This window comes from Sardina pilchardus, chromosome 18 (genome assembly GCF_963854185.1).
Source record: "Sardina pilchardus chromosome 18, fSarPil1.1, whole genome shotgun sequence".
NCBI classification, from domain to species: Eukaryota; Metazoa; Chordata; class Actinopteri; order Clupeiformes; family Clupeidae; genus Sardina; species Sardina pilchardus.
Genome location: NC_085011.1, coordinates 28,943,143 through 28,956,355, shown reverse-complemented (window position 1 = coordinate 28,956,355; position 13,213 = coordinate 28,943,143). Strand labels below are relative to the sequence as shown.

The window sequence follows — 13,213 nt, the reverse complement described above, 5'->3', positions numbered from 1 at the left end:
CTGAGGAGAATGAGATAGGGAGAGAGAGAGAGAGAGAGAGAGAGGGAGAGGGGGAGGGGGAGAGGGGAATTAGAGATTCGAGTGTGATCTGCCCCATGCCAGGGCTTCTACGTTGAGTCTGCCGACACACTCGTGGGAACATTTGTGGAATGCGGAGGAAAATCTTCTAAATCCCCCACTCAGTAACTTACTTTCAGCCAACTCCGATTTCACACGATTTTAGCCACAGATGAGAGCAACTTCCACTTGGGCAGCAGGCAATAACACTAGCTACATATTGACAGCAGTGATGATTAATTCAAAAGTGGCAACACCTCCCCAAATACCAACCCCCCCCCCCCCCCCCCCCCTCCACACACACACACCAATACATTGCTTATACAGTTAACCCCCTCTCTTGTGTTCAGCCAAACACAGAGCCCAAAAAACAGCCGAGACAGCATGGCAGTGTGGTGGTCAGCTCAACCTACCTTTGCTGCAGTCGCGACCTGACCATCCGTCTAGACAGGTCTTGTTGCCATTGTGGTCGCAGTTGAAATACCCAACGAAATCGCTGCGGGGTCGGCAGTACTTGTTGCAGCCGAAGCCGTAGTAGTGCTCGTCGCAAGTGACCCGGATCTGGTACTCGAACTGGGCCACGTTGCCGTTGTGGGAAAGCTTCTGCCACGGGTGGTTGGGGTTGATCATGCCCGAATGCAGGGCCTTCTCGATGGTCTTCCCCAAGGAGCCTACACACACACACACACAGAATGCCAAGGCACAAGTCAGTCACACACACAGACAGATAGATACTGTAGAGTTTGGCTCCAAAAAGCAATATCCACCATTTTAATGACTTTTCATAATAAACATTAATTTATTCAGTGAAGTTGCAATTGGGTTACTGCTATTGTTATAAATGCAATATTGTGTTATGGAGCCAAACTTTTCACTTCCTCTACATCCTAAACCTGGCCGCCAGTGCAAGTGCAGTGCAGTGCAGTGGTGCATGACGACCAATGAGTGCAAGTCGGTCATTCTAATCCATCTGTGTATCCGTCTATCACTCTGTTCTTCAGGGCCAATTGCTCATCGTCAATCAAGCTGACACTGAACATTCAGGAGCTACCTGTAGCAGAGCAACACTTATTTTGTCTACTGAAAACATCATTAAGCCTCGTCCAGAATCCAGACGCAGCACAATTCGCCTGACGCCCACTGCTTGTTGCTGCCTCAAACGCTGAGATTTGTTGTGTGACATTTCGCCACAAAAACACTGCTAGTCTCTTCCTGTCTGAATGTGGCTTTCTCCTTACACAGGCCCCCAGACCAAAACAGAAGACTACACGTCTCTAATGAGCTTTGTGATACATGACTCAAGACAATGGAATGTTAAATGTCCTCATAATTCACAGTCGACAAGCCCACTACACCGTAACTCAAAAACCATTTCACAAAATCTGATCTATAATCAACCAGACACAGATTGACAGGTCTGTCACTCACACCGACCCTAAACACCACCCACCTGACGACCACAACAGACACAAACACGGTATCTATAGCAACATTTAGCAACACTCCTCTACCGCAACAACGCTATAAACTGGCTCAGCTTTCTAGTCTTCTTAGAGAAACCACAGGGCCAACACCTCGCATGTTGCTTCACACTTCTGTGAAATGGAACCACAAGTCATTTTGTCATCTCTCGATCTGTTACTTTCATGCACACCCACACATATATACAGACAGACAGGGAGAGAGACACAAACAGAGGCAGATAGAGACAGACACAGACAGACACCCACACCTACACAACTTCTACTCCTCAATCAGTGAGTAAGCTAGTGTGTGTGTGTGAGACGAGTGAGAGGAGTGTGCTGTGGGAGGATGATGTAATCCGTAGGATGACCCGTGTCTGTGCGTGCATGTGTGTGTGTGTGTGTGTGTGTGTTTACTATGCTCGGGAGCCAGCGGCCTGACGGAATCACGCCAGACGTTCTCTTTCGGGGCCCTAAGGAATCCCGCAGCTCCCTGGGGCATTTCACCAGCAAGCTCTGGCTTGTGGCCCGTGCCAAGCAGCACGTCCCCGCTACCTGCTGCCCCGGCCACTTCGCCAGGAGGTGAGGATGAGCGGTCAACATAACAGGGGGCCACCACTACTCTCCAAAACATCAAGCTAAGGCCAAGACATCCAGCGCTTGCGGTGTAGATTTTTAGGCCGTTCAGTGAAAAAAGTGAAAGCTCAGTGTGCCTCTATGCGAAGTGAGAGTCGACGATTGGGTGAGCGAACACAAATGTTTCATATTGCAGGTTTCATAACAGTTTTGTCATTTTGTTACTATCTGCCACCGAGAGCGGAACTTCCACGTAACTTCTCCTGAACTCTTAGCACTTCCTAGAAGTCTCTGTGTGTGTGTGTGTGTGTGTGTGTGTGTGTGTGTGTGTGTGTGTGTGTGTGTGTGTGTGTGTGTGTGTGTGTGTGTGTGTGTGTGTGTGTGTGTGTGTGTGTGTGTGTGTGTGTGTGTGTGTAGTGAGTGAGTGAGTGAGTGAGTGAGTGAGTGAGTGAGTGAGTGAGTGAGTGAGTGAGTGAGTGAGTGAGTGAGTGAGTGAGTGAGTGAGTGAGTGTGAGTGAGTGAGTGAGTGAGTGAGTGAGTGAGTGAGTGAGTGAGTGAGTGAGTGAGTGAGTGAGTGAGTGAGTGAGAGAGAGAGAGAGAGTTTAGTTTGTGTGCTAGTAATAATAGTGGGGGAGGAGGAGGAGGAGGAGGAGGAGGAGGAAGAGTGTTTCTAAAGAGGGCTGCTGGTCTCTAATTGGGCTTATTCACACAGTCATCCTAATGGACTACTGGAAGATGACAAACAAACAGCCGACAGTAGGGACCTAGTAAAGCCTGCAGTCAGTTACTTCAGACAAGCACTCTAAAACCACCAACTGACCCCAGCTGAGCTCTCTCAAACCAAAAGAACACAACGAAACAATGAAAAGGGACCCTACACTTAGGCCTAAATAAAATTATATCAGAAAAATAGATTTACGGGAAATATCGTAATAGGGAACACTGGGCATATTCCAATGTACTTGGGTTTTTAAGTATTGTGCATGATGTTTTTCAGTATTTTTGAATCATTTTCAACCAAAGAAAACACAAATGACACAAATTATACTGGAAAGATATTTGAAAAGAAAGATACACACAGATGGGAGAAGGTCAATTTGTGTGACTTATCTTACACAACTATGACAAAAGTCTAAAACCAATTTTTTCTCGACGACAACAGAAACCATGTTAAACTTTCATCACAGTCATAGCCTTGCTCTGCACATAGCCTAACAATCAAACTCAATGATATCCAACACCACTCTTAATACAAAACACACACACACACACACACACACACACACACACACACACACACACACACACACACACACACAGTCTCTCTCTATCACACACACAGGCAATAAAACTGTCTCTGTGGCGTAGTGTTGAGCTGTGGAGCTTATGGTGTTGGAGCGGGGAGACAGATGCGTACAGAGCAACGCCACGGCGACAGTGAGAGTGTACATCGCCGGCCTGCGGCACCTGCCGTCAGTCGTCAAGGCATCTGAAAACATTTTCATAAGCATGCGAGGCCTTTCACCCCAGCAGGCCTCCTTTCCTTCCCACACACATGCACACACACACACACACCAGTAACCCCCCCTCACACACACAACCGACCCAACTCTTTCTTTCCTGCCTTCCTCTTCCTCGTCCTGTGCTGTTGCAGACACCTGTCAGCACACTTGCTTTAGTGGCTACAGGGCTGACAGGAGGGAGAGAGAGAGGGAGGAAGAGAGAGAGGGAGAGGGAGGGAGGCCGGAAAAATAAACTTCCATTTCTGGTGTTAACCAGAGCGGCTCCCAAAAGATTAAGCCTAAGTGTGTGTGTGTGTGTGTGTCCCTCTGTGTGTGTCCCTCTGTGTGTGTCCGTGTCAGTCCATCCCTCCGTGAGTGTGTCTGTGTGTGAACATGACTGTGAGCAAGAGTTGGGGCAAATGTGCAAGGGTGTTTGAAGAATAAAAGAGAAACAAAAACTCAAAAAAGACGTGCAAAGAAAAAGTACAGCCTGATACTTACTTCCACTCGTAGTGTCGTTATCAAAGTCCAGGGCTTCCACTATCAACGAATAAGATCTCTATGGGAAGCAAGAGAAGATGACAGGTCAGACACAGCAACCACAACACAATGCAGAACATCAATGAGGAGTTCAGAGTTCACATGAGGAAGCACTCCCGCATTCCCGCACTCCGCAGTTTCTCACGAGCTCAGGCACAATCAGCGCTCGCAGGCATAGGGAGGCACCGATTTAGCTTAGCCACAAAAATGCACACGCCTTCCTCCTCGTCATGGTGTGCAAGTTCAGCTGCAAGGTGACCCTTCTTTGAACCATCCTAAAGGTTTAGAGGGTTTTTTTAGTTTTTTTTTTTTAAAAGACCTTAAATGAAGGTCACTGCAGTAGCTTAGCCCACAGGCAGAGTGATGAGAAGAACAGCACAGAGAGAGAGAGAGAGAGAGAGAGAGAGAGAGAGAGAGAGAAGATGAAGCACAATCATCTCTGTCATCGCTAATCCTCTTAAAATCTCAAATGGCCGGACAGCACGCACCGGCACAGGTCCCCCGGCTCAACAGGACGCTCCCCTGCACACAGCAGGACGCCGTCTGACACCTCCCGTCGAACGGTCAGTCTCCGAGCTCGCATCTCTAATCTCAAAGCATCTCAAAGCATCCTTCTCCTACCTCTACACCTTACCTTGTTATCTTCTCCAGCCACACAAGGCAGCGACACAACCATTCATTAACAAATTAAACATCCACAAGAATAAGCCGTTGCTCTGCACTTGTAAGTCACGTCGGATGAAAGGGTCAGCTAAGTGAACAAATGTCAATGTCAACAGTAGCCAAAAAAACTTTTTAGTCAAAGCGACGCTATTCCATTTCAATGTCTACTTTGAGCTGACCCAGCATAAGTCAAGTTGATGTTGCTCAGTTAGGGCACACCCTAACGATTTCATCGTTCATAGACTATGGAATCACCCACTTCAGCGCACAACAACGTCTATATGATGCCTATATGACGCTACAATGACACCCATCCCGTGCACAGGGCCTGAAGAGAAACACGGGCAGTGTTTTCAGTGTCAGTGAAAGTGGTAGACACATCAAAAGGAAACGCTTATCTTCATATCTCAGGGTGTGTGAACAGAGGTATGACAGCAGATAAGACGATGATGTCACCGCGTGGCTCACTCCTGTCACGCCTGTCATCCTCCTCTAAGCCGGTTAGCCAGCTGGTTGATAGAGCGCGCACACACACACGCACACCACACTCGCACCACACACACACACCTGTAGGCTGACAGTGTTCAAGCATTACAGTGTTTCCCAGAGAATACTAAGGACTCACTGGAGCAGAGAAAGTTGGAGAACACACACACAGCACACAAACACTTAATTTTATGATTAATGGATCTTACACAAGTTTTTCTTCTTTTACCTGTGTAAGCAACCAGACCAGTCTTGAGAAGGGATCTAAATAATAGTGTTTGTGTTTGAGTGTGTGTGTGTGTGTGTGTGTGTGTGGAGAGAGGGGGAGGCTTTTAGTGTGACTCTCATGCAGGATGGGATCTCTAGAGGATCTGGCTTCACTTCAGCACTTCTGAAACGCTTTGTCTGACTTAAGGTCATCACAGCTCTCACTGATATCAGGTAACAGGGCTAGAGAGAGCCCAGCAATACTGCCCCACAGGAGCACAGAGAGACACAGAGGTTGTGTGTCTCTCTGTGTGTGTGTGTTTCTCTTCCTCTGTGTGTGTATGTGTGTGTCTGTATTTGTGCCTCTTTTTCCATGTGTGTGTGGTTGTCTGCCTCTCTCCATGTCTGTCTATCTGTGTGTGTGTGCGTCTGTGTCTCTGTCTATCTCGCTCTCTTTTTCAATGTGTGTGTGTGTGTGTGTGTGCCTGTGTGTCTCTTCGCAGTGCCAAGGCATCCACTTCCAGCACCTACTTGTCACATTCACACACCACTCTCTCTCCTTCCAAGATGGACTCGCTGGAATTTCCAAAATAATCAAGATGGTGGCTCACAGAGCACTGGCAAGGTCAGGCCCTCCGTTGCACAGACACGCTAGCCCCACTCAGACACTCTTCACAACCCCGCTCCACAAAGATGGCTCTCTACCTTACATGGGCTGCTACACTGGCACTCAGCAATCAGGCAAACCAAAAAAAAAAAAAAAAGTCCCCTAATCTCAACCAATCAGCCTCAGCTATTCAGCAAAAAGCAGAGATTGTGGCTAATGAAGCCGAGCTATTCTGAGAGGGGAAACAGCTGTGTGCCGAACTACTGATATGGCTGTCGCTAATGATAAAAGACCAAACAAGCTCATGTGTCCATATAGTCACATTAGCCTACTTTCGCGAACACTGTGTGCTCTATTCACCTCATCAAATCACCTCATCAATCAATGTAGCAGGCTTGTGTACAGTGCACTGGAGAAAGAAAAGGCGCAGTTCCCCAGTGAAATCTCACTGCCTACCCACTCAGTTCATCTTCGCCGAATAAGACAGGGCATAATGCCTGGGAAAATACTTCAGAGTACAGTTTGGACAAGCCTAGGCATGAGAGCGACCGGTCCCTTTTCTACAAATCCGTAGCGAAAAAGAATACGGGGGAGACAAAGCCAAACATGAGTCATCAGCAAATCACCTGTCAGACGAATCAAAACAAAGCCGCGCGTCAAGCACAACAGAATAAATTCACATGGAAATACTAAAAATAAAAGCTCTCGAAACTCGAAAGCCACTTTGAGACTGCACTTGTGTGTTGGCCGGCGGCACACGATGCAAGTCGGTAGCAGACTTCCAGAAAAGTGCTGGACCGGAGTGGACGGCAGGGCAAGGCAAGCCTGCCCCATTCATCTCACTCCATAACTCACTACCTGCTTATCAGCTCCGAATGCCTGCTGCCGCCAGGTTCATTTTTCCCATGCTCGCTACTGACCCCTCCGTCTTCTTTGAACTCACCAACCCCCCCCCCCCACACACACACACACACACTCCACCCCCGTTGCTCCATCCTCCCCACCCCACACCACCCCACCCCACCCCACCCAACCAGTCTCTCTGCTCCCTCCACTGAGAGCGGCTCCCTTACTCTGTGTCGACGCCAGGCGTTAAACGCGACCTTATCGGACGGGACTGACTGGTCAGTGGGGGCCCAGTTCAGCGGCGGCGGCGACAGCATCTGATAAACGCCCGCCTGCCTGCCCGCCCGCGAGGCCTTCCCAGCTCTTCTCAGCAGCCTGCTTACGGACACCCAGCTATTTACTCATTTCTCTCTCCATGACCCCCCCCCCCCTACACACACACACACACGCACACACAGCCCACCATCCCCTCCTCCTCCTAGTGAGCTGCCCAGTATAAACAAGGCCTGAGAGTGTCTGTGAGAGCAGAACTTCCTGTAAAGTGTCTCCCCTATGAGAATAGCCAGAGCTCGAGGAGTCAGTGAACTGTCAAATGAGCCATGTCTGAACCCAAGTTTACACACTTTTTTTTGTTTCTGTTTTGTGGGTGGGGAGTGTGTGTGTGTGTGTGTGTGTGTGTGTGGGGGGGGGGGGTTGGCTCTGATTTCTTACCGTCCCCCAAAAAAAGAAACACATTCAGCAATACACTCCAGCAAGACAAGTATTTTGAAGAGGTCATATGCTATATTGGCTCGCTAATGTCAGTGAAATCACCTGCCTCCTACCACAAGGTGTAACAAGGCCTGGGACTTTGGGAACCTGTCTTCCAGAGTTATTAATCACCTGCGTCCAGATCTGAAGTGATAACAGTTAATAAACACTTAAAATGGATGCCACTGAGATTCCCCATCATTACCTACAGATTCAACCACTGAGGCCCTTTTCTTCCAGGCCTATTTTTGTGGCCTATTCTGATAACCAGGGAAGAACCTGCTTGTTTTTTCCCCATGTGAGATTCCTACTAAAACAGGGGTAGCAGATAAGGAGGGTCTCCTCGGTGAGGACCTCTTGACGAGGGCCTTTCCTGGGTCCTCTGTGACGAGATAAGAAGCGCCTTCCCTGATATCAGGCTTTTGTCACTCAGCAGTTCGCACATATTCCATCGGACTGTGCCACCTAATTGACAGCCAGACTGGGGGAAGGAGGGAGGAGAGAGAGAGAGAGAGAGAGAGAGAGAGAGAGAGAGAGAGAGAGAGAGAGAGAGAGAGAGAGAGAGAGAGAGAGAGAGGGTGAAGGGACTCATGAACGACGGGAACGTGACAACGCCAAAGGTGGAAAGCAAAGCGCTGGCGTCTGAGGGTTTGGCTAGCAGGGTTTTCGGTTTCGACTGGAACACAGACAACTCTTGAGAGCCACACGCAGCTCAAGGGCCAACTCACTCCTCTCCCTCTCTCCAACTCCGCTCTCTGAGAGCAAACCCATGTAGAGTAACGGCCACTGATCAGACGAAACAGACAAGCAGCACCAGAACCAGACCATGTTTTCGATGGCCACAGACACGCTAATCGCACTGCGTTATAAAATGACATCTCCAGGACACACACACACACACACACACACACACACACACACACACACACACACACACACACACACACACACACACACACACACACACACACACACACACACACACACACACACACACACACACACACACACACACACACACACACACACACACACACACACACACACACACACACACACACACACACACACTTGTTCAGCTCTGAGGAGGGAACATGAGAATGCCATCCTGCTCTCCTTGACTGGAGCAATTTGCACATAAGTGTCGCTTCAGACCGCACTATAGAAAGCAAACATGTCATTAAGCTCAACTGCCAGTAGCCCTTTCCCTCAGGGCATGTGTCTCTCAGACAAGTCACCTCACCAGCCCGTAAACACAGATGGGTGGCAGGGCTACACCAGTCACTCTTAGTCTGAGTGGGAAACCAAAATATAAACAACAGATTTCAGAAGTCAATAGAGTGAAAAAGAGAGTGCGGTTGATTTTAAATGACAATACACATATGGACAACACTAAGTACAAATATTTTTTTGCGGTCCATCCAGACACACATATTATATGGGGGAGGAAATCATTTTGCAGTCCATCCACAGAGACTCACTCTACGGGGCAAATCGTTTTACGCTCCAGCCATACACGGCTGTACTAGGGCACGCTGCTGTGAGCACCATTCTGCTGAAGCTGCCGGTATGTGAGGCAAGGTCACCGCTTGGTTCGGTATGTCTAGGAGCCTCTCGCATCTTTGCTGAGTCCATCACTGCTTCCTGTTGCTTGCCCTGGGCGAGCATTATTCCTGGATTGACTCCATTATGCTCCGTAATCCTCGCTGTGGCCAGTTTGGGCAAGCCATTGTCCCTGGTTAATATTAGCTGGGCCTGGCTCTGTCTGGGTGGCCTTTCCAAAAAAACCTCTCCCTCTCTCTCTCACACTCTCCAAATTGCCGACAGTGTACACACCCAGCAGCAATGCTGTAACAGAAGCAGAGAGAAAAAAATTCTACTCTGCTGAAGCCAATAAGCAAGAAACAGGGGAAAGTGGATGACAGGGTCATTATTTATGTGGGATATGAACATAAACTGCAGTTTTTCTGGAGGCGAGCTGGGGCTATGCTTTGCAGCTGCTGGGTGGTTCCTCTCTCTCTCTCTCTCTCTCTCTCTACCTGGCCTGGGAACCTGCGGCCAAGTGCACAGAGTGCGGCGGTTACAGAGGGTGGCAAGGTTAAGAGATGAAATAGCTAAGATTCAGCCAAGCGTGACTTTCACAAAGCCCAAGCCTCGACATGAGGCCGGCTCCAGGCGGCCAAAAAAAAGAACTTTATGAACCACATCCAACCGCCCAATCACCTGCTCAGCAACACCATCCATCCGCAACAACCAATCAGTTCAAGGGAAGCACAATGGATGATATGAATTACCTCCCAGCACATCACACAGGGAATTGAAGTAATTTAAGGGAGAGGAAAAAAGTCTTAGCTGGCAGTGGTCCAACAATAATTGCAATAAACACGGGCAGATAAACGTCACCAACTAAATTATAAGATTGGAGCACGCACATATTCGAGTGGCTTCAAAGTATGTGTGTGGGTACAAATGATGTCACAGCGTGCCGAAACACGAAATGGAATATCTCCTCCTCGCGTTACTTTATTCTAAGCGACTCTTAACACCAAACCAAACCCTGTTTAAATTTTGCGCCAAGTTTAGCTCATGGTGAAAAGATGGCTGTGCGTTGTTGGGAATGTGGCCAAAATACTCTCTGGAGCAGGAAACGAGAGGTTGTCCATTTAAAAGGTTGCTGTCCGAGGTAATTTTCCACATTTCATTTTTTCACACAACAACTTTTATTGAACTAGTTGTAAAAAAAAAAAAGCATAAATGGTGACGCCGCAGGTTAGAGACATAAATAGATGCGATGTAATTGGACACGCTCATGCTTGGGCTATAAGTTTAGCCTTAATATGCACATACTGAACGCGAGCTTAACTCTGACCAAGACTCTGACATATTATCCACAGTCATAGGTAAATACGTAGCCTAATTCTCAATCCCATTGATATGTCATCATGTAAACTTGAGTGACCGTTTAATCCACCGCTCAGTTCCTCCGAACCTGCGAATCGCGCGCGAGAGAGCGCACGCCTCCATCGAGAGGCAGCTCTGCTGCTAGAAATTTACGATTTATGTGAGGGAGATGCACATTGTCATACGTCTAAAACAAGCGCTTTAAGGCTACGATTCATGCCTGTCCCACCCCCTGCAGCTGATTCCAACCACGAATGCCAGAGCCAATAACATCTCCGGCTGTTAAGGTGAGCGCCGTGACCTTACAAGTGAGGCGGTAGGGAAGTTATCGCAAATAACGAGTTGAATTGATTTGCATTGTGGTGAGGGCACAACGTTTACAGTTAATGCGAGCAAAGGGGTGAAACAACAGGCACTGCATGCTGTGCGATTTTGTTTCATCAGATCAGCGCACGGTCGCCTTTCTTTATTACTAGGGCAGGGAGACCTCTAATGCCGAGGTGAAACTTATAGACGACCAACTGCCTCCAATAACCGTTAGGTAACTTTACGCAGCATGAAATAGTACGAATAGTGCAATGCCAAATCATTAGCTAACTGATGTTTTGAAATACCCTCGTTGACTGGCTGACAAAAATGATCAAACCAATTTACATCCAAACATCAGTGCAAGTACTTGAAAACAGCCACAAAGCAATGTTTCAGGGAACAGCAGTCAATTATGTAAAAATACGTGGCGCAAAATACAGGAATGAACTACTTGGAATAACGCAGATGCCCTTGCAAATTATTCATCTGTAGCCTGTGGGTGAAGGCAACAAATTGATCAAGAATGGAATGTTCATCTGTCCCAAAAAGCCTTCCACAGCAACCCAAGTTGTAGATTACAGTCAACAGAACTCCCAACAACGCAACAAACTTCCTATTCTGTTGTCAATACGCCTTTTAGATCACAGCAATGTATATCATGTATTCTGCCGACTATCAAGACAGAACTTAGAAGACAAATTTCACAGTAGAAGATTAACCATCTTCACTAATATAGTACTGCACGCTATCCCACGTGTGTTTACCGTGCTCATGTCGCAGTGCCAATAAGGTACGGGAGATATCTCAGTGTAGACACGATCTATGTTAGCTTGACATGTTACCCTGCAAGCATGTACTCACCGGCCAAGCAAAGCTGAATGGCAAGACAATCCTGGATTTTTCATTCCTCAAAGTGGTTTTCGAAGAAAATGTATTCCCTCCGAGTGCGGGCGTAGATCCAGTTCCAAAACTACAAGGCCCAGCAACTGCAGCGACACGACGCACGTATTCCTTCAGACAAACTTTGAAATAAGTATCACATTCATCCCTGTTGCACTTTCGGTCCTCCGCGTTCCTTGTCCCATCACAACACAAGCCGTTTTGCAATTCGCCATTCACGTTCTGCATCGATAAGATTTGCAACTCGAATTGTCCCGATGCGTCAGACACCTGTTAGAATAAAACAAAATCGATGAGAAAAGAGACACACGAAAGACATACACAGACATTAACGCAGCTTAGGTTCGTATTTTTTGACTCTGCACCACTCAAACTAACACTTTGCCAGAGCACCTCTGTCAAACGCAGCTCGGTTGAAAGTTATCTTCTGTGCTTGTTCCCCTCAAAATAAATATCAGCCTACGCTGGATACCCATACAAAAATCAGACAAGGCAGCAAACCAGTCGATCTGACAATCTGAAGTTCAAGCTAAACGATTGTAAATCTAGTTTGTGCGCAACATCTAAAAGTACATTAATATGAGGGAAATAATATCAGTCCTTCATAATTCCTTCTTCTTGTGCGTAAAAAAGCGTCTGAGGAAAATAGGATTCATACTTTTGCCAATTGTATCTTTTCAGTAGTAATAAGGATCCACATACCTTCGTACACAAACACAGTAAAAAGGCATGATAGCAAAAAGCTGCAAACACTGATCTCCGTCGCAAAATCATGCCGTCTTGTTGGTGTTGCCGCTTGCTCTGTAACTAGACGTCTGGCCGACTCACGGCACTAATATTCCTCTCCGATTTAAACATGCAAGGACAGAGAGCAAAACTTTTTGAAAAGAAAAACCGCCAAAGATTTCCCAACGCAAAAAATGAGTCTCCTTTATGCACTTGTTTTCTATTTAGATTCTGAAATGGTTCTGTTGTTCTTCAGTACTTTCTCTCCCTCACAGCAGCGAGAAATCGTTACACCGGAGCCATGCGAGCACCGTCCACAACTGAGATCTAGCAGTAACTATGGAGCGAGTTCAGCTAATGGGGGTGGCAAACGCATGCGTGCAGTTTAATATTCAAAAGATGGGGCGGCTAGTTTATAAGCGCCAGAGCCCGCCCCTTCTCTGGGACACACAGGTCTTTTTCACCTTAATGTAAGCACAGCCACTGTGAGTTAAACCATACGAAATAGACACATATATTTCAGTGCTTTAGGGATTCATATTATGTTATTTTACATATTAATCCGTCAAACTGGAACTGATGAGTTGGAACAAAAAAACACCTTGCCGTTATGCATACTAATATCAAGTAAGCATAAAAACATTTAGTCATCAGTTCAACCACTTTCAGATTAACATAGT

At 47.3% G+C, this 13,213-nt stretch overlaps 1 protein-coding gene across 2 annotated transcripts in view; it reads right to left on the bottom strand.

Moving 5' to 3' along the window:
* The window catches only part of jag1b (jagged canonical Notch ligand 1b), a 33,501-nt gene extending 20,658 nt beyond the window's left edge, over nucleotides 1-12,843 (bottom strand). For both annotated transcript variants that reach the window (XM_062519436.1, XM_062519437.1), the window contains exons 1-4: nucleotides 12,510-12,843; nucleotides 11,769-12,077; nucleotides 4,100-4,157; nucleotides 471-728 (exon numbers count right to left, since the gene is read on the bottom strand). In XM_062519436.1, coding sequence (XP_062375420.1) covers nucleotides 471-728; nucleotides 4,100-4,157; nucleotides 11,769-12,077; nucleotides 12,510-12,581 — 697 coding nt within the window. In that variant the 5' untranslated portion in view covers nucleotides 12,582-12,843. The remainder of the gene's footprint in view (nucleotides 1-470; nucleotides 729-4,099; nucleotides 4,158-11,768; nucleotides 12,078-12,509) is intronic.
* Between the last annotated feature and the right edge of the window lie 370 nt (nucleotides 12,844-13,213).